Here is a 22,301-nt window from a genome sequence, read left to right on the forward strand (position 1 = left end):
ACACACAAAAATACATAATCATATTTAAAATGAAGAATCAATGTCGCAAATGAATGTCACAATATTAGAGAAAATTATTAGATAATTTATATTGTAACATAAAAAAACTGATATGATTTACAAAACAGTAATGTAACTAGTCCTAAATTTCTAAAACACTTTCTATAGTAAAAATGATTGTGTAGAGTGCTCACTGTAAGCCATGCTAGAGCCTTGGCCAGCAAAAACAAAAATGACCATAGAGAAGAATTCTGCAAATGCTGCTCTAATTGCAGCAGGGTGGCTAGCTTCTCTAGGAGACCCAATTGCGATTCTATAGATTGCCATTTATTTTAGTATTGATTAAGGCCAGGAATAATCAGAATCTACAGAAACAGAAGCTTGTGTCTGCTTCTTAATCCTGTTTTTTTTTCTATTTCAGTTAAGAGTGATGATCATAAGTTATGTTCGACCTGTGTAAGGGGAGGATCTCCCCCGTTCTCTCTCAGCAGGCCAGGCTCAAGGTCAAAGCCACCCAAGCAAACGCTTTAGACCTAAAAATTTTTTTTTTACCAAGTCAAAAAGATCCTAAAAAATCAAACATTAATACTGAGTCAATTATTTTTTACCAAGTCAAAAAGACCCCAAAAAAATGTCTCACTTTAAGATTTACTTTAGACCTCGTTTAATGTTGGGCCGACCCTGTCTCTCGCCCTCCCACTACAAGCCCAAAACTCAACCAACCAAACCAAACATCATATGAAGGGTTTTCTTGATTTGGAAATTCAAACTTTAGTTTTTATTTGTCTCTTAAATGCTGCTTGAAAATGTCATCAACGTTTTTTTTTTTGAAAATGCCATCAACGTTTTGGCAAGGACTATGCATGCTGACAGTGGTGTTATGGAATGGAAGAGGAATCTTTCTTTGGTAAAATATTTATGGTTGTCTAAAGATTCTTTATAAAGATGTATCTCAATTTTAATGAGAGGGAAGAATATTCATAAATGTTGTGTTAATTGATGAATTTCAGGAATCAAATCATAATTTTTATATAAAAAAATCAAATAAAATAAAATCATAATTTTTAGATCAAAACAGAATAAATAGTCAAGATTAGGTGTCAATTGATCCTATCTCTATATACTAGCGTAATAGAGGCCCGTTTAAATGCGGGCCTACGCGGGGCGGTCCTACGCGGGGCGGACTTATGCGGGGCGGGCCTACGCGGGGCGGTCTAACCGCATACCCAGCTCTACCTAAGTTGCAACACCTTTCTCCTTTAGTTGCGCATGACTCCATCGTTCTCTTCTCTGATATGTTTCTCTTCTTTCTTTTTTTCCTCTCCTCTTTGCTTTCTTTATTTTCTGATGTGTACGTGGTTGTGTTCATCCTTGATTTTCTTGCGAGTGGGGCTGTTTTTCTTGGTTTTTGATTTTTCCATTGTTGGTGGTAGGTGTTCTCCTAGTTTTAGGAAAAAATTTGATGGTACGTGTTTCATATTAGTTTTTGATTTGACAATTTCTTAGATCAAAAGTTTTTTGGGATTTGTCACGTACCACGAACAATTAAAAGTTTCATTGTGAGTGGGGCTGTTTTCTGTTTCATTGTTTCAATCGATTCATTGGTAGGTTTGAAAGCAATGAGGAGAGGAAAAAAGAAAGAAAGAAGAGAAACATACCAATGCACATTATATATATTTTTCAATTTATAAGATTAAAATAAATTTAAAACTTTCAAAAATATTTTACTAAACAACTTTTAATTTAAAAGTAGCTTTTAAGCTATTAAAAAATGAAAATTGACAAACAGCTTTTGTCTTTTTTTTAAAGCTCTTATTTTGAGCTTAAACTTAAAAGTAACTTAAAAGCTGCAAAAAAGCTGGGTCAAACGCTACCTTAAATATAAAATATTAGTTATGAGAACAACTCTCTCAAATAAGTATAAATTAAAAAAAAACATAATAAATAGAGAAAAGTAATACTAAATTGTCACATCCAACACTCACACCCCACCAAATTTTATAATGTCACCAACCACACAAGATCAATGACTTTCATCACTTTTACACTTCTTCTTCCTCATTCAAGGTCGGTTTCCTCGATAGTGTACAACCCCAGATAAGTCAACATTTGAGAAGCCTGTAAAATCTGATAAAGACTTCCCATTAGACTTCAAAATATCGTCAATTTTTATAAGACATAATTTCCTCAGGTTAGATTCTTCAATTTTCAAATCTGCAAAGATAAGCATAAAACTGTTAGAAAAAAGAATAAGTATTAGTTATATTACAAAATGCATTGGAAGAATTTTTGATATATGTTTAGCAAGACACATGGTATGTCAAGGGATATGCTTAATGAGTATTTAATGCCTTCAGCTAACCACTTCCAAGTACTTTCTCATACGGTGTCTGGTCTGATCACAATATTATTTATCAATATTGTGGCAAATATCCTTCTTAGTTGATTTCCTGATGCGCCCATCTCGTTAGCCTCTTTGATAGCATTTACATACTCAGTATCTTCATTTTGTATCGGATTCTGATATGGAAAACCCATGACAACGGCGATGGATTTTGTGGTTGCTAATGGAGAAAGAAATACTAATAAACCAGACTGAAAAACCCTCGCGTGTGGTGGTGTTAAATTTATAGGGAATTTTAAGTTTTAACCATTTGAAATTTAACTTACCTTATATCACGTTCTAAAAGTTCCTTTAGAATAATTGAAATTTAAAATTTGATACATTGGGGCAAACTAAAGAGGGATAATCTAAATTTTAGCTAATCTAGTACAAAGTATAACAAAATTGTAAATTTAAAAAAAAAAACAATTGTAATTTTTTTTTAGTTTGAAAATTTCAATTGTAACTTTCATCATTTGTGACCAGGTGCACGCATTAGGAGAAAGAAAACCTGCTCTATTTTTTATCTTCATGGTTTTGGATATATTGATATTGTTGCTCTAGATTGTTTTTTATTTTAAAAAATATAATTAAATAATTTTTAGTTAAATGGAATATTTAGTTAGCATCTTTTTGGATGAGGTTTATATGGGCGAGTGAGTGGGATGAGGTGTAGATTTTAGATGAGAATGAGTTAAAGTGCTATTCTAATAAGAAACCTCATGTGTGAATGTATTCTACTAAAAAAAACTCATGTTATATCATTTGAAACTTATCACACTCCAAATAGACCACATTTAATGTATAACAATATAAAATGCTTAAATTAGACCATGTCGGCATTCCTAGTATCAAAATGGAATTGAAATATCTTAACTTTTTTTTAATGCATAGTAGATTAAAAAAATTTATTTTATTTTATAATGTATATTTCCAAATCTTTCACTTTCAATTATATAACTTAATTTGTTAAAAGAAATGATATAACTTTATTCTTTCGGTAAAAAAGTTAATTAGAGAATCATGTAAAATCATAAGTAGCATTAAATTTATTTAAAATGTCATAAATACATAGAGTTCTGGATTGGAATGCAGTAAAAAAAAAAAAGAACACATATGTATCAAATAATCAAAAGCCTAAACCGTACGGTAGACTACGTTCACATCAATGATCCATGATTCCATATGATTGAATTTGAAGCAGTAGATATCACCCTCCTGGAGAACATTCTTCGTGCAAAAACTGTTTCCACCCTTCGAATTTCATGATGTCATTTGACTTATAACCCTTTAACAATTTGCATTTATCTTGAGACGCAATTGGACCTCTCAATTTAACAGCAGCTTTACCTTTTCCAAAATATTTATTTAAAATCTGTTGGAAATTGTCTATCAATGAAACATAAAAAAACATGGTTAACTATAAAATATTAACAGAACGTATCGATCAATTGGATAAATGAAAGTATATAAGTAGTACCTATGTCTGATGGTTTGTTAAAGGAAGACAGAGTCCATAGACGTAATATCCTTGCAGCGAAGGAACTTGTTGCTTTTGAAAGACAAACATCTGATATGAGATCTGTCATGGACTCATGGTTGAGAGGAAGGAGGGGGAAGTAGAGAGAGTTGTGTGAGAATTTTTGAGATAGGGAACGTGAAATCTGAAATGTGTGATAATGGTTTTTTTATAATGAAATTTTTATTTTTAAATTATTTTAAATTTTGTATTTTAAATTTGCCTTTTTTTTATGAGTTAAAGATGAATGAATATAAGACCAGGTGCATTGTTAACCTCAAATACTTCTACTTTGACTAAATCTAAACTAATCCACAAAGATGTTTCACGTTTTTGTTTTTTTGTTTTGTTTTTTATTTTTTTCTTAAAAAAAATAAGATTTTTTATTCAAAATTCAAAACTTTTGACCACTAAAGTACAGGTTTGTTACGTTTGTTTTTTCTTTTCTTTTATATTTTGAGTTTCAAATAGTATATAGGTTTATTAGATGAATAATATGAAGCTTGACTATATAATATTTCATGAGTTTTAATAGCTTGACACTTGTCCCTACAATTGTGGAAGCTGTAGATTATTGACACCTGAACTTTCAATGACTCTCAAACTATATACTATTAGATTTAAAAATAAAATAAAAAGGCTTATTTTGAAATTTAAATTTAAATTTTAAAAATTGAAAATTAGGGTTGAAAACTTGGTCTCCAAGAAAAAACACCTACAAATAGGTGAGGGGGATTGAATTTGTCACTCCACTCATTAGAAATGTCAAGCCACTTAGATATCTATAGGGCATATAAAAAAAAAACTTAAATATCTATAGTAACCCTAGCATAGGTGCTACCACGATGGCCATGAGCATGACACTTCGAATTGACCCAAAGAGTGACAAGGTTGTCTTCGCTGAAGCTTCAGGACGTGTTATTGAGTTTCTGTTTGACTTTCTTCGCGTGCCTATTGGATATGTAGTGAGCCTCGAGAACAAGAAAAATAAAGATGGCATGGTGGGTAGCTTAGGCAAACTCCATCAGGGTATTGAAAATCTGAACAAAAACAACATAGCTACAGGCGACCCAACTTTAATCAAGAATCGTTACTTATATCCAAGTGTTCCCTCTGAAATCGCTCGCCATCTTCCCAGTGCTACAGCATATAACAGATCACATTGTCCTAACTGTAGTCATCAGATCTACTGGAATGGGTCACGGTGTGTGCAAGGCACGGTAACTTACATGGTCATGGACGATTTAGACTTCAAGCCCTTATCAACATCAAACATTCAAAAATTACTCAAGGAATTGGGCCTTGACTTTTTTGCCTTGCAAGAAAAGGTCGTTCAATTGGGCGACGCTGAGGTACATACCTACATTCATGCTTAACATTTGCATTGTATAAATAATTTCATTGTATAAATTTGTTTTGTTTATATTTTGCTGGTAGGGTATCGAGTTGTTTAAGACTGCTTTGCAATCCAAGACGGTTTTGACAAGTGTCTTCATCAACAAGAATATTGATGAAAATATTAAAAAAAGAAAATTAGAGACTGCGCCAGAGGTGAAGCAAGAGCCTCAAGAGAAAGGAGGCCAAGATGCTAGCTAGGGTTATGGACCAAGACCAAGAGATTTAGAGATCCAAGTGAGAAACTATTATATATCAAATTTTGATTTCCTCTAATTTAGGGTTATCTTTTTTTACAGCAATTTAGAATTATCTTTATTCTATTTAATCTATTTTAAAATAGGTTTTTTAATTGTCCGAGCAATGATCAATTTGAGATTGGAATTATATAAGAAATATTGAAATTAAATTAAAATATAATTTTTTTAGTATTCTTAATATGAAATAATTTTCATCTAAATTGTTCATTCCCCATGTGAGAAACAAATTTCAATTCCAATAGTGGAAATCTAAAGAAACATGTGATATGAAATGGTGATATGCACATTGAGCACAGGAGAAATTACCCAATTATTTTAGTATTTCAATTATGATTATTCTTACGTTCAAAAAATTATGGTTATTCTTTTTTAAAGTAGGATGTGTGTGAGAAGTCTTATCTTAAATCAATGTGATTTCCTTCAATGTTTCACGTTATTGCCCAAAATTGCAGATAAGATAGGAGAAAATTTCTTATCAAAGGAAATTTGTGTTCATAATAATGTATAATTCTCTGATGATTGGATATATGATCAGATATATTTCCACCAAAAACAACCATATTTAACCATAAAAGATAGCAGTAGAAGTGTGCCTAATAATTGCTTTGTTTTCAACCAAAAACAACCATACTTCACCATTAAAGATAGCCAATCCGTTTTCTAAAAGAAAAAGATAGCTAATCCAAGTAAGTTTTCTCCCTTCTTCCTAGAAAAGTAGTGACAAATAAAAGATTACCTTATTTTAATTTCACGGAGGGACTTCAGCTTGCTAATAACATAAAGACTGTAATTTGCTTTCTTCGTAATATTGTTGTCTAGCAGACTAAGGAACTGCAACTTTAATTTGGAAGGGATGCTAAAGGATCTATTTCAACTAGGTTTACAATTCTGTTGTTTGTGAGAACAACAAGCATGTGTAAATTTGGTAAAAGCTCTGCAATACAAATGAAATAGTAAGCTAGGGTAACACATTGTATTGCTTTAATTAAACTGGAAGCAAAACGGTAGTCACAGATGTAACAGAGAAATGATGAGATTAACGAGATTAGATCAACTTCAAAGTTCAAACTCTACCTCCAATGTTGGGATTAATTCTCGTAATTTTATTGTTATTTATGAGTAGTGTACCCAGCCGTTTATGATATGGTATGTTTTCCGGTTTCTTCAAAAGGATTCAGTGAGCATCTTCCACTAAAATGAGAAACTTAGCCGTACAGTGTTAAGGATATAGTGGTTGAAGGGTACACACATAATACACCTAGTCAGAAATCTGGTCAGTTCAATATGGAACTCAAGGATATTTTGCTAGTTGAAGTATGCCACGCATTTGAAGGTAAGGATTCTCTAACAGTTTTAGTTTTTCATTGTTGCTCTGTGTAGTGCAAATACAAAGTATAATTATTTACGTGAAAAATTAAAAATTAATCATAAAAATGCTAAATTATTAAGTAAACAAATGTATAAAAATTTAGAGTATGATAGTTTTTATTTAAAGACACCATGCAAAGAGGCGCATGAAGTAAAAGTCCTAGAAAACTTCGTTTAAGGATAGAACTGCTTATATATATATATATATATATATATATATATATATATATATATATATATATTTAAATATCATACTCGTTACTTTTGCGAATAGAAAAAACTTCTTGGTCAGTCTCCTACCGCTTAGTGCGCTGACCATGGGGTAAGAGATTAGTCTCACGGTTGTCGGCTTTGAGAATACTTTGGTCAAGACAAAAAAATATCATACTCGTTTAAATGATTATAAATGTTAATATAAGATTTATTCCTAGGAGAGAGGGAATTCAAAGAAAATCACTATAAAAAAAAGTATTGTCGGGCTTTGACAATAAGATTATGAAGCATGTATCTTCTCCGCCATCGTCCGTTCCTCCACAGCGGTGCTTTTTTCTTCTTCTTCTTCTTCGCCATCGTCTGTTCCTCCACGGCATCACTTCTTCGCCATCGTTCATTCCTCCACAAATGTGCTTCTTGCTATGCAGTTAAATGCTCTATGGACATTTTGATTCAATTAAAGTGTGCTTGATGAGCTTCGTTACGAGCTAATTCAAAGAAGCCTAGACGACGAAGTTGTTCGTCTTGCAAATCTAAAATACTCTATTGCTCTGTTTGTCTTCCTTTTAGGAATGAAAATCGAGAAAACCATCTTTCTGAGAGCACGACCTCCTCCAGCATGACGCCATTAAACATGACTATCGCCTTACGAGCATCTCTTGCATGAACAAACCTGACAAAGCTAAAGCGGCTCCTCCTTCCCGTCCTCCGCTTCCTCTGCAAGATGACTCCCCATAATGAGCCTGCGACAGCAAATTAAATAATTTTCTAAACTCCACATATATGGTTGTATCACAAACACCGTCAATAAAAAGAGTTGAATCACGACCACCACCATATGACCTTGGCCGTCGGTTTCCGACACCACCCACTGCCATGCTAGAAAATAATAATATTTATAAATTAAAAAATTGACTTGAATGTTGCATCAATGAAAAATATTAAAATTAAAATTAATCTATAACAAAATATTTATTTATAAATAATTTTGATACTCATAAGAATTAGATTGTTCTAGAGTCAGAGAAAAGTGAGTGACAGAAGTGAGAAGTGGAGAAGACCAACAGACTCAGAAGAGAAGAAAAAACACACACACACACACACAAAACACACACACACTTCACCAATTAGGGTTTCGTCATGAGGAAAACCACTCACCCCGATTTCAACCGTCAACCACCGCACTTCCGGTGGAAGCCCGGATTCCACCGCCTCGACCGTCCTCCGGAGCGTCTCCGCGCTCCCAATTTCGTCGTCGATCTCTGCTTCCTGCGCCTCCGCCACGGCCTCCGCCGTGACGACGTCGACTCTCTCATCACCCGCTGCATTCCCAGGCCGGAGAATTTCACCTTCTACCCCTGCGACCGTGTCGCTGCCTCCCTCAATTTCCAGCAGTGGACGGACGCACGTGACGCCGTCGTCTGCCTATGGGAGTCGCGCCTCTCTGGCGCCCATGATTTCACGCCGGAACTCTCCTCCAATGTCCTACTACCCTCCGACAGGGTCGAGCTCGAAGCTCGCCTCCGATCCCTCTTCGCCAGCCACGTGAGGGGGTTGATGGATGGCAAGGAGGTGAAGCGATGGGTGGAGGAGAGGGACAAGTTGTCCAAAGAGATTGCTCACGTCGCAAAGTCGCTGCGTACCCCGTTGCCAATTGGCGTGCTCGAACAGCAGCGACACAAGAGGAATGGGCTTGAGGTTGAGAAGGATTTGGTTGAAAGGAGAATTAAGGAGTTCCAGTGCGCAATGCGGTGCATATTGCAGTATCTGGAGGAGGAGGAGGAAGGTGAAGAAGATTTTGTCCCTATATTCAGGTTTGATGGAAGTAGTTTGGACTGGAAGCACATTCAAAGCCTCATCATCAGGGAACGTCGCAGGCTCGAAGAAGGATTGCCCATTTATGCATACCGGAGGGATATTCTTCGCGAAATACATCATCAACAGGTGATCGAATTTTGGACTTTAATTTCAATTTAATAAATTTCCAAACTATAATGTATGCTTCTTTTAAGTTGGTTTAATTTCAATTTAATAAATTTCCAAACTATAATGTATGTTTATTTGAAGTTGGTTTAATGTTTCTAGTGCATATACAGATAATGGTATTGATTGGAGAGACCGGTTCGGGCAAGAGTACACAGTTGGTGCAGTTTCTTGCTGATTCGGGCATTGGTGCTGATGAGTGCATTGTGTGCACCCAGCCTCGCAAGATTGCTGCCAAATCATTGACCCAAAGGGTCCAGGAAGAAAGCAGCGGGTGTTATGGTGGTGACAACGCAATCAAGTGTTATTCCATGTTTTCATCCTCGCACGAGTTTGATTCCAAGATAACATTCATGACAGATCACTGTTTATTGCAGCACTACATGAGTGATAAGAATTTGTTTGGGGTCTCGTGTATCGTAATTGATGAGGCTCATGAAAGGAGCTTAAATACTGATCTACTGTTGTCGCTAATAAAGAATTTACTTTGTAGGAGGGTTGAAATGCGGCTTATCATTATGTCTGCTACAGCTGATGCCAAGCAGCTATCTGATTACTTTTATGGTTGTGGAATTTTTGGTGTCCGTGGGAGAAAATTTCCTGTGGAGGTGAGATATGCTCCTTCTGATGCAGGGTATTCTTCTTCTGCTGTTGTGGCCTCATATGTTTACGATGTCGTCAGAATGGCAACTGAGATTCACAAAAGAGAGAAAGAGGGAACTATTCTTGCCTTTTTGACCTCACAGGCAGAAGTGGAATGGGCCTGTGAAAAATTTACAGCTCTCTCTGCTGTTGCTTTGCCCTTACATGGGAAACTTTCATCTGAGGAGCAATTTCATGTTTTCCAGAGCTTCCCTGGAAAAAGAAAAGTGATATTTTCAACAAATCTTGCAGAGACGTCCCTTACAATTCCTGGTGTTAAGTATGTAATAGATTCTGGGTTGGTAAAAGACAGTCGATTCGATCCTAACAGTGGCATGAATGTACTTAAGGTTAGCTGGATCACCAAGAGCTCTGCTGATCAGCGGGCTGGTCGTGCTGGGAGGACTGAGCCTGGTAAGTGTTATAGGCTGTATTCAGAAGCTGACTATCAGTCTATGGAACTAAATCAAGAACCGGAGATTCGAAGAGTTCATCTCGGTGTAGCAGTTTTGAGAATCCTTGCTTTAGGAGTTAATAATGTGCAGGATTTTGATTTTGTGGATGCTCCAAGTCCTAGTTCTATTGAGATGGCGATCAGGAATCTAATTCAATTAGGAGTGATTAAACTGAACAATAATTTTCATGAATTAACTGATGAAGGTAGATGCTTGGTAAAAATGGGGATCGAACCAAGACTTGGTAAACTTATTCTTGGCTGTTCCGGACATTGTTTGCGTAGAGAAGGCATTGCCCTTGCTGCTATGATGACCAATGCCAGTAGCATATTTTGCAGAGTTGGTAATGAAGGTGATAAACAGAGATCTGATTGCCACAAAGTGCAATTTTGCCATCGTGATGGTGACCTCTTTACTCTTCTGTCTGTGTACATGGAATGGGAAGCTTTGCCTACAGAGAGGAAGAATAAATGGTGTTGGGAAAACAGCATCAATGCCAAATCTATGAGGAGATGCCATGACACATATTTGGAGTTAGTATCTTGTCTTGAGCGTGAACTTAGCTTTTTCACTCCATCTTACTGGCGATGGGACCCTTATAAACCCTCTTTTCATGATACGAATATGAAAAAGGTTATACTCTCCTCACTTGCTGAGAATGTGGCCACGTACTCTGGATGCAATCAACTTGGTTATGAAGTCGCACAAACGGGGAGATGTGTCCAACTACATCCGTCTTGTTCCTTGCTTGTATTTGCTGAGAGACCTGGTTGGGTGGTTTTTGGCGAGCTTCTTTCAGTTTCTAATGAATATTTGGTCTGTGTAAGTGCTTTTGACTTTCAATCGTTGCATGACCTTTGCCCTCGTCCCTTGTTTGATGTATCCAAGATGGAAGAACGGAAGTTGCAAATGAAGACATTGACTGGTTTTGGCACTATTCTTCTCAGGAGATTTTGTGGGAAAGCCAACAGTAATTTGCTTGGTCTTGTTTCACGGATAAGGAAAGCTTGTATGGATGAACGTATCTTCATTCAAGTGAATGTTGACCAGCATGATGCCCAGTTATATGCCACTTCACATGATATGAATACAGCCCTTAGGTTGGTTGATGATGTTTTAGAATGTGAGAAAAAGTGGCTACGTGCTGAATGTATGGAAAAATGCTTGTATCATGGGTCTGGTTTCTCACCACCTGTAGCTTTATTCGGGTCTGGTGCTGAGATAAAGCATTTGGAACTTGACAAACGTTCCTTGAGTGTTGACGTGTATCACCCAAACGTAAGTGCAATTGACGACAAAGAGCTCTTGATGTTTTTTGAGAAGAATACCTCATGTTGTATCTGTTCTGTGCACAAGTTCACAGGCATGGCAAAGGATGTTGAGGATGGCGAAAAGTGGGGCAGGATAACATTTCTGTCCCCTGATGCTGCCAAAAGAGCTGCTGAGTTGGATGGAGAGGAGTTCTCTGGCTCGTCCTTGAAAATTGTTACTTCACAATCTGCTACTGGAGGGAGTAAACCATTTTCATTTCCTGCCGTAAAAGCAAAAATTTACTGGCCTCGTAGGCTTAGCAAAGGAGTTGCCATAGTTAAATGTGATATACAGGATGTCAGATTCATCATTACAGAGTTTTATAACCTTGCTATTGGAGGAAGGTATGTTCGATGTCAAATTAGCAACAAGTATGCGGACAGTGTTGTGATAAGTGGGTTTGCCAAAGAGCTTTCAGAAGGTGAAGTTTTTGATGTAATAAGAACTGCTACAAGTAGAAGGATTTTGGATTTTTTCTTGGTGAGAGGAGAGGCAGTTGGAAATCCACCATGCAGTGCTTGTGAAGAGGCACTTCTTAAAGCAATTTCCCCCTTAATGCCCAAAAGGAACCCCCACATTGGCTCTTGTCGAGTTCAGGTGTTTCCACCTGAGCAGAAGGATGCTTTCATGAGAGCTTTAATCACTTTCGATGGAAGATTACATTTAGAGGCCGCAAAAGCTTTGGAGACAATTGAAGGAACGGTGTTGCCCGGATTTCTTTCATGGCAGAAGATAAACTGCCAGCAGTTGTTCAATAGCTCCTTGACATTTCCTCATCCAGTGTATCGCGTGATTAAGGAACAACTGGACAAAGTACTTGCAAGCTTCAACAATCTAAAGGGTACTTTATTGTTTTGCTCCTTTTCCTTTGCAGATGGTTGTGATTCATTTTTTGATGCCCTTTTTAAAAGGCTAAGATGCATTTACTTACATTATACATGGCTGAAACCTAATGTTTTTAAACAAATTGTTGCTTTTTCCGTACCCTGTTTTTTAATTCACGACACTATGTAGATGAGTTTCATAAAATTTCGAATTGATCAATGGTTATTATTTGGAAGCTTTCTCAAGCTATGAGACACCTTAATTTCTTTATTTTCTTCCAAGTTTTTCATTTTCAATTTAATTACTGACAATCATTCGTCTTCTTAAGGTCTTGAGTGGAACCTAGACAAGATTGCTAATGGTTGCCACCGAGTGAGGATAACAGCCAATGCCACAAAGACAGTTGCAGAAGTTAGGAGACCTCTGGAAGAACTTTCCAGAGGGAAAACAATAGAGCACAACAGCCTCAACCCTGCAGTTCTAGAGCTCATGTGTTCCAGAGACGGCTTCAGTCTTAGAAGCTCAATACAACAAGAGACAGGAACTTACATTCTTTTTGACAGGCACAACCAGAATTTACGGATTTTTGGTTCTCCGGATAAGATTGATTGGGCTCAGCAGAAGCTGATTCAATCCCTACTCTCTCTCCACGAAGGAAGGCAGTTGGTAATCCATCTGAGAGGGAGGGATCTACCTCCGGACTTAATGAAGCAAGTGGTTAAGAATTTTGGGCCAGATCTCCATGGACTAAAGCAGAAGGTACCTGGGGTAGATCTTAACCTCAACACTCGCAGCCAACAAATATTTCTTCATGGTAACAAGGAGTTGAAACCAAGAGTAGAGGAAGCAATTCTTGAGATTGCACGTTCAAGTAATGATTTGGTTAAGAGACATGACACCGGACCTAGCTGCCCAATTTGCTTATGTGAAGTTGAGGATGGATACCAACTTGAAGGCTGTGGTCATTTGTTCTGCCGTTTGTGTCTTGTGGAGCAATGTGAATCAGCTATAAAAAACCAAGGAATTTTCCCAATATGTTGTTCTCAGGAGGGCTGTGGAGATCCTATTCTGCTTACAGATTTGAGATCTTTCTTATTAAATGATAAGCTGGAGGAACTTTTCAGGGCTTCTTTGGGTGCTTTTGTGGTCGCGAGTGGGGGAACTTACCGGTTCTGCCCCTCTCCTGACTGCCCCTCAATTTATCGAGTTGTGGATCCGGACACCGGTGGTGAGCCCTTTGTTTGTGGGGCGTGTTATTCAGAGACTTGTACCAGGTGCCATGTAGAGTATCATCCATACCTTTCATGCGAGAGATATAAAGAATTCAAGGAAGATCCGGACTTATCTCTGAAGGAGTGGTGCAAAGGGAAAGAACAAGTTAAGAGCTGTTCGGCCTGTGGGTATGTAATTGAGAAGGTAGATGGCTGCAATCACGTTGAGTGCAAGTGTGGAAAGCATGTCTGCTGGGTTTGCTTGGAGATCTTTTTGAGCAGTGATGAATGTTATAACCATTTAAGAACTATACACTTGGCCATCATCTAGATTGCCATTTGTGTACTAATTTAGAAATTAAGTGTAGTATAGTGGTGTGCATATTATATAGATAGGCCTCAGAAGATGTGCAGCTTATTCATAATTTAATGTACATATAATAGCTCTCGTGGATTATCCAGTTGTGCACGAGGTTATCCTATATAAGTCTCTGTAAATTGTGTCGTAAAAACTTGGTTGTGTTTTCTGGGCAATCATATTAAGTTTATGACTAATACTCGTTTGGCACAAAGGAATATATGTATGGTTGGTTACAAATTACATTAGAGTATAAATTTAAAGCAAAAATTTGTATATGCAGATTTTGTTTCATGTATCAACTCAACCCAAATTGTAGCAGTGCTATTCAAAACTTGTATCTGCAAGCAAGGGACTTCAGCTTGCAGACTAAGGAACTGCAGCTTTGGAAGGATGCTAAAGAATCTATTTCAACTAGGTTTACAATTCTGTTGTTTGTGTGAACAAGCGTGTGTAAATTTGGTAAAAACTCTGCAATACAAATGAAAAATAGTAAGCTTGGGTAACACATTGTATTGCTTTAAACTGGAAACAAAGAGAAATGACGAGATTAGATCCACTTCAAAGTTCAAACTCTACCTCCAATGTTCGGATTAATTCTCGTAATTCTATTGTTTCTTCCATGGCGTTGAAAATAAATCAGTTTTGTTTATGGAAGGAAGCCTACTTGACTAAAAATACCATAAGTCATAAAACACATTTGAGCTTAACTCTCAATCAAATAACAAATTCCAATCAAGATGAGAGAAACTAATAGGGATTTCTCATAAACCACTTGAGATAAGTGCCTAAAATGTGTATGAAAACTAGGAAAATATGGCACTTATCAACTCCCCCTAACTTGGGACCTTGTTTGCCCTCAAACAAAAGGTATTGGTAAACAAAACACATATACAATTTGTTCTTAAACAAGCATGACTCATGAACAACCATCTTAAAAAAAAACTTTAAACATTGCATGATTTTAAGCACATGTGAAGCCCACAACAATTAACCAAAAACCATGATAAGAAAGCATACCCAAATCATGAGATTCTAAGCACAATTTGAATTTCCTACTTTTAATCAAGGATTCACTCAAAACTTTCCAAATGCACAACTCAAGAGTTCAAGGGTAAGTGTTTCACTCAAATCTATCAATGAATCACACAAATCAAACTTGCTACTCGTCTCAGTAATCATCAAACTGCATGGTCAATCCAGAATCACATAGGTCTTTCTAGGGTTGTAATGGGGCCTAGTTTCAAAAGAACATTGGTTTTTCTGGATATTCAAATACTTTCTAGCTAAGAGAGCATAAAACGACATGTATCACAATTTATATCTAGCAACCTTTTACTCTCTTCTCAACCATTCTCTCTTTTGTCACTATTTTCTTAACATTTGTATGACTCATCAACCCTTTCATTCCCTTTCAACTTCTCAATCCTTATTTTTTTCTTTTTTTTTTTTAGCTCGCATTTCTTTCTTCATTTTTTTTAACAAAGATTGAGAAGTTTGACATTAATCACTACACAAAACATAATATATGTTCAATGGTTTCCATTCCCCCTAACTTACACATTTATACAATCCCATCATTCATGCTCTCTTAACTAAGAAAGTGAGGGAGAGACATTGTTTTTCTTTTTAGGCTTTGGGATCATATACAAAACAAAGAAATTTTCAATTTTTTTCTTTCTTTTTTTTTTTTTTTTGGCTCAAGTGGGGTAACAAAGTGATTTCCTAAGTAAAGGTAGGCTATATGGCTAAGTAGTTATTTACTCTAATGAACAAAATGCCTTGATCATTTTCTTTCATTTCCATGCAATTTCAAACAATTAGAGACTCAAGCAAGTTCAACTGTGTAAAACAATGATGATTCTCTCTTTCTCTCTTCTCACTAGAAATGCTAGGAATTCTTAAAAAAAAAACGAGCAATTAGTGTCAATCATTTTGTAAAAAATAATTCTTTTGGTTTTGCTCCAACGAGCACAGATCAACTTTTTTTTTGGTCACTGAGGTAGTGTTTGGCCCAGCTTATTTTTGACTTAAAAGTCACTTTTAAGGTAAAGTTGGGCCAAACAGATTTTAACATAAGCTCCTTAAAAAATAAGCTCCTTAAATTTTACAAAGAAAATGAAGAAAAGTAACTTATAAGCCAAGGCTATCAATAGGAGCTTTTTTGAAAAGGCTAAATTTTATTTCATGCATCTATTGTGTGGATCGCTAAGTCACTAATCATCAAACTTCGTTCTTCACCATTACATGCTATCAAAGGGCATCCGCTAACTGGTCGAATAGAAAGAAGGATGAAACTTGGAAGTGATGGTTTGAAAAGGAGGATGAACTCTGTCATGGTGGTCACAGGCCAAGACATGGTATTTAAAAAAAAAATTGACAGGAACAAGACCCTTTCCTTCTTCACAAATTTTTGTTTCTATTTTGATTTTTACTGATATTGTTGACGAAATCAATTTCAAAGTGTTATGGAAGGGTTAATTTTGGTGTTTTCAACAGGGAAATGACCATGTCTGGAAAGATGGATTGAGTCACTTGAGTGGATGAAAACTTTTTTAAATTGCAAAATTGCTTCCTTTAGATTTGCTTTGACCATTGTGTTTGATCTGTATAATACTTGTGGGCAAAAGTGTCGTGAAGCTTTGTGAAGGTTTGATCATGTATATAAAAGCGCAAGTCAAGTGTTTGACAAAATGTTTAGATGAGTATGTGTGAATAGCACATGTTATTTAAGGTGGAAAAATATAAAAATTACCAAACAACTTTAACCTTATATTTAAAGCTCTTATTTTTATCTTTAGCTTTAAAGTAACTTTTAAGTTAAAAAAAAGTCGGGCCAAACGCTACCTGAATATCAACTTGAAAAGAATTACATTGTGACCCAAATAGAGGTATAGTAACAAAAAGAACTTTTTACGGGCCCATTTCCATTATACGAATTAGGTGGGTAACCCTAAATTGTCTATTGACCAAAAAAAAAAAAAACCCTAAATTGTCTCAACAGATTTTGTGCACCGTTCATCTATCCATCAGATCTAGTTTCTGGTTTCTGTAAAAATTGCATGCAACAGAAAGAAAAACAGAGCAAAACGCCATTACAGGGGAAAGGAAAAAAGGGGGAAAGAGAACAAAAGTGGGCAAGACTTAGGTTAATCTCGACTAGTAACAACACCAGCAAACCCAAAGCATAGAAACCGCGAGAAACAGAGCCAAAGGTCCCATCACACCAGCAAAACAAGAGCCAACCAGCCAAGTTAAAGAACAGAGATGTATATACAGAGCAAGAAACGAATTCCAGACTTTTCAAAACTCTTGCAAACCAGATAACTCTGTACTGTGGATCTGCTTCAAATTTTTTTGGTTGGGATTTTCCTAAAATCCATAGGCAGGGGTAAGTCACCCCTGTCCCTCCGCCACTGAACATCATATTTCAAAATATGAACGGCTAAGACATGTCTTGCTAGAATGCTATACATAATTAGGAAGCCAGGGGCGGGGCAGCAGACAGATTAACAAATACCACAGGGTGTCAATACAGTCGGTCATTCATTACACAGTCGGTCATTCATTACATGGACTGCATAAATTAAAATAAGTGCGAATAATGGGATTACACAAATTATTCACTATCTTATTGTAATCTTACAGCAGGCAAATACAAACTACTGCAGCAAAGATCAATCTGATCGGATTCCACCCATGAAGGTCCTTGGATCAGGACAGTTTCCACTGAATTGAGCTTGTGAAAAATCAAAACCTGGATTCTGCACGAGGCACAACATAATCGTGAGGAACCGTGGAAGCAGAAAGATTATCATCCCACTTAAAGTTAAACCTAAACATCGAAACATGTTTCATGGTTATTATTAGAGAATCTAACACAATCTTTTATCTGTTGCCCCAAACAGTTATGAAATTTGCCAGTTTCCCTTCTCTTTTTCCGTGGATATGTTTTAGACCGGCAGCATCTATTACAAGTTTTACAACACAACATCAAACTTTTTTTTTCCTAGGGAGGGTTCAAAATCCAACAGAAAGGGTGAACAATTTCAGTTGTGGTCAAAACCAAAAGATCAATTGATAATAGTCTCAAGTAACCCAGTACGCAAATCAAAATCTAACTATGCATCAAATAATGAAATTATCCGCTACTAAGTTTAAGAATATCCAACAAAAGTCTAATGGGAACATAAGTTTAAGAATATCATTCAAAAGTCTAATAGGAACAGAATGGCAAGTTCGCTATTACTTCAACCCTGCTCACTAATCAAGGCAGGTTGACATTAGTTGGTGAGACCAAACGAACAACAAAATGGGAGAGTAGATCAACTTGTAATACAGCCTCAAGTGCAGGTACTCTTAAACTCTTAATAAGCAAAATTTTCATCTCAACATGACTTGCTTCTACCCACAGCACAAGTAATTAGTGTGGTAATGGAAAGTTCTATACCTTCTAATCATCAGATCCTCTTGTCAATGTTATACACAATTTAAGCAAAAAATAACATCTACCAAAAAAAGGAGTAGGGGAATTTAATTTTTAGCAGCTATTCCAGTTTTAAACTTTAAAGTAACCCTCAGTATCACAATAAAAGAACCACCCCCTTCCCCCATGTATCCATAGACATATAAAGGACAAGTCTGGGGATAAGAAACACTCAGGAAGATATTAATTATGTTTCATCTGCATGTAGAATACATAGCAGTGTTATAACCAGGACAACTTTAAACATTAGTCAGATCAAACCATTAGAATTGAAATTTCAGGATACACATCAGTAATTGCAGCTTAATGCTAGTAGTAAGGTAACAGATGAAACGGATTTTCTATATATGCAATACAGGAAAAAATGTAAACTTCAAGAACAAACAAAATTTAGGCCTTTTGAGTTTTGATATATTGGCACAATCAAAATTTGAGGCTCACAGAACAATTAGAAAAAGCACTAGTAACAGGCGATTAAATTATCACAAAATTCAAGGAACTAAGGGAGAAGAATGGATTAGAATGGCAAGAAGAAAATACTCAAGCAAGATGCTGATAATCCAAAACACTAGTAATAGGTGATTAAATTATCGTAAAGTTAGGAGACTAGGGAGAAAGAACGGGTTGGAATGGCAGGAAGCAAATACTCAAGCAAAAGACTGAAATGCTAATAATCCATAACATAATCAGTCTGGGACACCAAATTATCAATCAACTGATGAACTTTCACATCAATTGGCAACAGTCAATACACTTTGTATTCCAATGATAGACAGCTGAACATATCAGGGTTAAAAATGCTTCGACTATGGATTTACGTGACTTCAAATGATAGATTGATGCTCTCTTTAAACATACAAAACAGAATGGGAAGGTAAAGATGAACTGGAGAACAATAAATAGGAAAGAGGATGACTATCAAGTATCAAACTGAAAATGAGAGGACTCTAATATAAGCAGATCAAACCATTACATCAAATGATCAAAGGAAGCGGAGAAGCATATGCTAGATATATCATTTCATAACATGCAAATTAATCAACTACTGAACTCCAGCCTATGAAAAGGGATTTCAGTGAAAGTAAAAAATCACCTCCTCCTGAAATCTCTGAAGCATGAGGCGCTTCTGTTCAATATCAGTAGTGTAAGCATCCAGCTGACCCTGACCTAATATGGGAGAAGCCCATGTCTGACCCTTGTCTCTCTTTTGCAGCGTGACGTGCATTATATCATCCTCTGCAATATCAAATTCCCAATATCAGCATCAACCAACCAACTTAACCGAACCAAGGCCGAATAAACGACACAAATTTATCTTCTTAGGAAAAACAAATCCTACCCAGTTGATTCCAATACCAAGTTAATGTCATAAAAAGGAAAATATTTTACATGGAACAATTTACACCCTCCAAAAAAGCAAAAACAAACGAAAATATAAACCTTTACCTAAGGTCCAAAATGAAGAATCTGTCTTCACCGGGCTAGTAAAATCATGCTGTGAAATTACCCACAAACAAATAAATACAATAAGTTAAAAGGGGCAAAAAGAGACAAATAAGAAACGAAAATGGATATAAAGAATTGGGAAATTAGGGTTTACGTTGAGATACGGAGGATTGCCTTTGATTCCAAGTTCGATGTGCTTGGACTGAATCTTACAGTAGAATTGCTTGGAATGAACATTGGGAGGAAGATTGATGTAAATATTGATTTCATCTAGGGTTTGATCCCACTCGAACACTTTTTGACCTAAATCAACAAAAATGGGTTCGTTTGATTTGGATTGTGTTGAACAATAACAGAACGAAATTGAGAGATGGGGGAAATGGAAAAGGTACCGTTGTGGAGGAAGATGTGACGCTTTTCGGGGGCCAATTTCTCCGCCATTTTTTTTCTTTGTAGTGTGTTGGTGAACTCACCTTCTTCTTCTTCTTCTTCCTTTTGTTATCTGTTTCTGGTTCTTCCTCTTCCTTCTTCGTTTGCCGGTTTTCTTTGTTATTCCTTGGCAATGACACGCGTGATTATGGGCATTTGTATCCAACTGTTATAATTTATTTTGGAAATTACAGTTTTGGGGTATTTTTTTTTTATTTACCAAACTAGTATAAATCGCCACTGTCAGTGGCGATTCTATTTTTTTTTTTTTACTTTTTTAAAGAATCGTCAATGCTATTGGCGTTTTTGTTTTTTTTTTTTTTCGTTTTTTACATAAATCGCCAACCATGTTGGCGTTTTCTCTTCTTTTTTTAAAAAAAATTTTTTTAACTTAAAATTGCCAACATAGTTGGCGTTTTCTTTTTGTTCCTTTTATTTATTTATTTCTCTTAAAATCGCCAACCCAGTTGGCGTTTTATACCTTTTGTTTTTTCCTCCACTGTTTTTCAAATCGCCAATCATGTTGGTTTTTTATTTTATATTTTTTTAATATATTAAGACCCTATAAATATGCACCTTCATAAGCATATTGTTACACAACAAATACATACAGATGTTTGGATTGAACACTTGAGCTCCTTCTGTTTACTAGAAGATTTCTTGAGTTGTTTCTTAAATTTCCAAGGTAAAATTGTGACTTTTGTTTATACATAGTTGTCTTAGCTTTACTCTAATTCTCATTTATATTTATAAAAATATTCATATGGTCTTTTAAAATTTGCAGATGTCAAATAATTTCATTGGTGGTTCAGGTGTTTCTGATAATACTTTAATTAGGGATAATGTGTCTGATTTCAGTGAAGAAGAGGATAATATAAATGAGGAATGTGAAGGAGAACCTTCAAATGATGTCATGTTATCACCTTTCTACACTAATATTAACAGTGAAGCATTTGAAGATACAAATTTTCCAGATGGTTACACACAAGAAAGGGCAAATGGTAGCCAAAATGTTAGTAGTGAACTTGTGGTAGGCATGTCTTTTGAGTCAAAATTGTGTGTGAGTATCAATTAATTAAATATCATTCTAAATTTCTAATTACTATTTTTAAAAAAAATTAAAAAAACAACAAGAAGAAAAAGCCAACTGGGTTGGCGATTTTAAGAAAAATAAATAAATAAAAGGAACAAAAAGAAAACGCCAACTATGTTGGCAGTTTTAAAAGAAAACGCCAACTATGTTGGCAATTTTAAGTAAAAAAATTTTTTTTTAAAAAAAGAAGAGAAAACGCCAACATGGTTGGCGATTTATGTAAAAAACGAAAAAAAAAAACAAAAACGCCAATAGCATTGGCGATTCTTTAAAAAAGTAAAAAAAAAAAAAATAGAATCGCCACTGACAGTGGCGATTTAGACTAGTTTGGTAAATAAAAAAAAAAGTACCCCAAACCTGTAATTTCCAAAATAAATTATACCAGTAGGGTACAAAAGCCGTGATTATGCTCTGGTTTGGGTTTGGTTATTCTATGCTTATTCTAGAAACATCTACTCTATATAGCATCTACTACATTTCACCACATCATCACCACTTCGAACTCTATGTGTGTGTGATTGATGCATATGATTGAGATATTTTATTTTTTATTCGCAGATAACATCCCGCAAGACGATTTTGGTCGAGCCAGAGTCATGTTCATCATGGTGATGTTAACTCTCTTAAGCGGAGTTTTTTCCTATCATAGGACTTGAACTCGAGACATGATGGAAAAAGATATTCTGACGCTCAAGTCAGTGAAGAGAGTTAGAAGTCTAGGAGAGAATCTCGGGGTCTAGAAAGAACTTGGAGATTGTAAGAATAAAGAATAATGTTACTTACACACCTCTCTTTTGAGGTGGAAGAGGTCATTACTGTAAGAATAAATAGTGTGTTAAAGTAAACGAACGATCACACTTGTATTTATACACTTACGATTATTTGTCATTATCTCTGTAAGTTCATGAGAGGCCTTTGAGAAGA

The 22,301-nt window shown here is 35.9% G+C and overlaps 2 protein-coding genes across 3 annotated transcripts; one reads left to right on the forward strand and one right to left on the reverse strand.

Annotated features, from left to right (window-relative positions):
* Positions 1–8,163: 8,163 nt before the first annotated feature.
* LOC130721346 (ATP-dependent RNA helicase DEAH12, chloroplastic-like) lies at positions 8,164–14,166 on the forward strand. 2 transcript variants are annotated; one of them, XM_057572124.1, is made up of 3 exons: positions 8,164–9,082; positions 9,235–12,370; positions 12,683–14,166. In XM_057572124.1, exons 1-3 carry the CDS (start codon positions 8,279–8,281, stop codon positions 13,894–13,896), a joined length of 5,154 nt encoding a protein of 1,717 aa, XP_057428107.1. In that variant the 5' UTR covers positions 8,164–8,278; the 3' UTR covers positions 13,897–14,166. The 2 variants fall into 2 exon arrangements, with proteins under 2 accessions (XP_057428107.1, XP_057428108.1); XM_057572125.1 differs by having other exon boundaries at positions 8,942–9,082; positions 9,224–12,370.
* Positions 14,167–17,432: 3,266 nt separating this feature from the next.
* LOC130720551 (uncharacterized) lies at positions 17,433–20,429 on the reverse strand. Its single transcript, XM_057571204.1, has 5 exons — positions 20,248–20,429; positions 20,010–20,158; positions 19,856–19,904; positions 19,503–19,645; positions 17,433–17,687 (listed from the first exon to the last, which is right to left on the reverse strand). The coding sequence occupies exons 1-5, from the start codon at positions 20,294–20,296 to the stop codon at positions 17,601–17,603; spliced, it is 477 nt and encodes a 158-aa protein (XP_057427187.1). The 5' UTR covers positions 20,297–20,429; the 3' UTR covers positions 17,433–17,600.
* Between the last annotated feature and the right edge of the window lie 1,872 nt (positions 20,430–22,301).

Source organism: Lotus japonicus, chromosome 5 (genome assembly GCF_012489685.1).
Source record: "Lotus japonicus ecotype B-129 chromosome 5, LjGifu_v1.2".
NCBI lineage: Eukaryota > Viridiplantae > Streptophyta > Magnoliopsida > Fabales > Fabaceae > Lotus > Lotus japonicus.

What these genes read in the sequence shown, in the direction of transcription:
- LOC130720551 (XM_057571204.1), bottom strand. Translation starts at nt 20,296, where the DNA reads ATGGCGGAGAAATTGGCCCCCGAAAAGCGTCACATCTTCCTCCACAAC. An exon ending in GCAATCCTCCGTATCTCAAC is followed by an intron (nt 19,905 to 20,009) that starts GTAAACCCTAAT and finishes GTAATTTCACAG; the next exon opens with CATGATTTTACTAGCCCGGT. An exon ending in TTCAGAGATTTCAGGAGGAG is followed by an intron (nt 17,688 to 19,502) that starts GTGATTTTTTAC and finishes TGCCTCGTGCAG; the next exon opens with AATCCAGGTTTTGATTTTTC.
- LOC130721346 (XM_057572124.1), top strand. Translation starts at nt 8,279, where the DNA reads ATGAGGAAAACCACTCACCCCGATTTCAACCGTCAACCACCGCACTTC. An exon ending in GCGAAATACATCATCAACAG is followed by an intron (nt 9,083 to 9,234) that starts GTGATCGAATTT and finishes GTGCATATACAG; the next exon opens with ATAATGGTATTGATTGGAGA. An exon ending in AAGCTTCAACAATCTAAAGG is followed by an intron (nt 12,371 to 12,682) that starts GTACTTTATTGT and finishes CGTCTTCTTAAG; the next exon opens with GTCTTGAGTGGAACCTAGAC.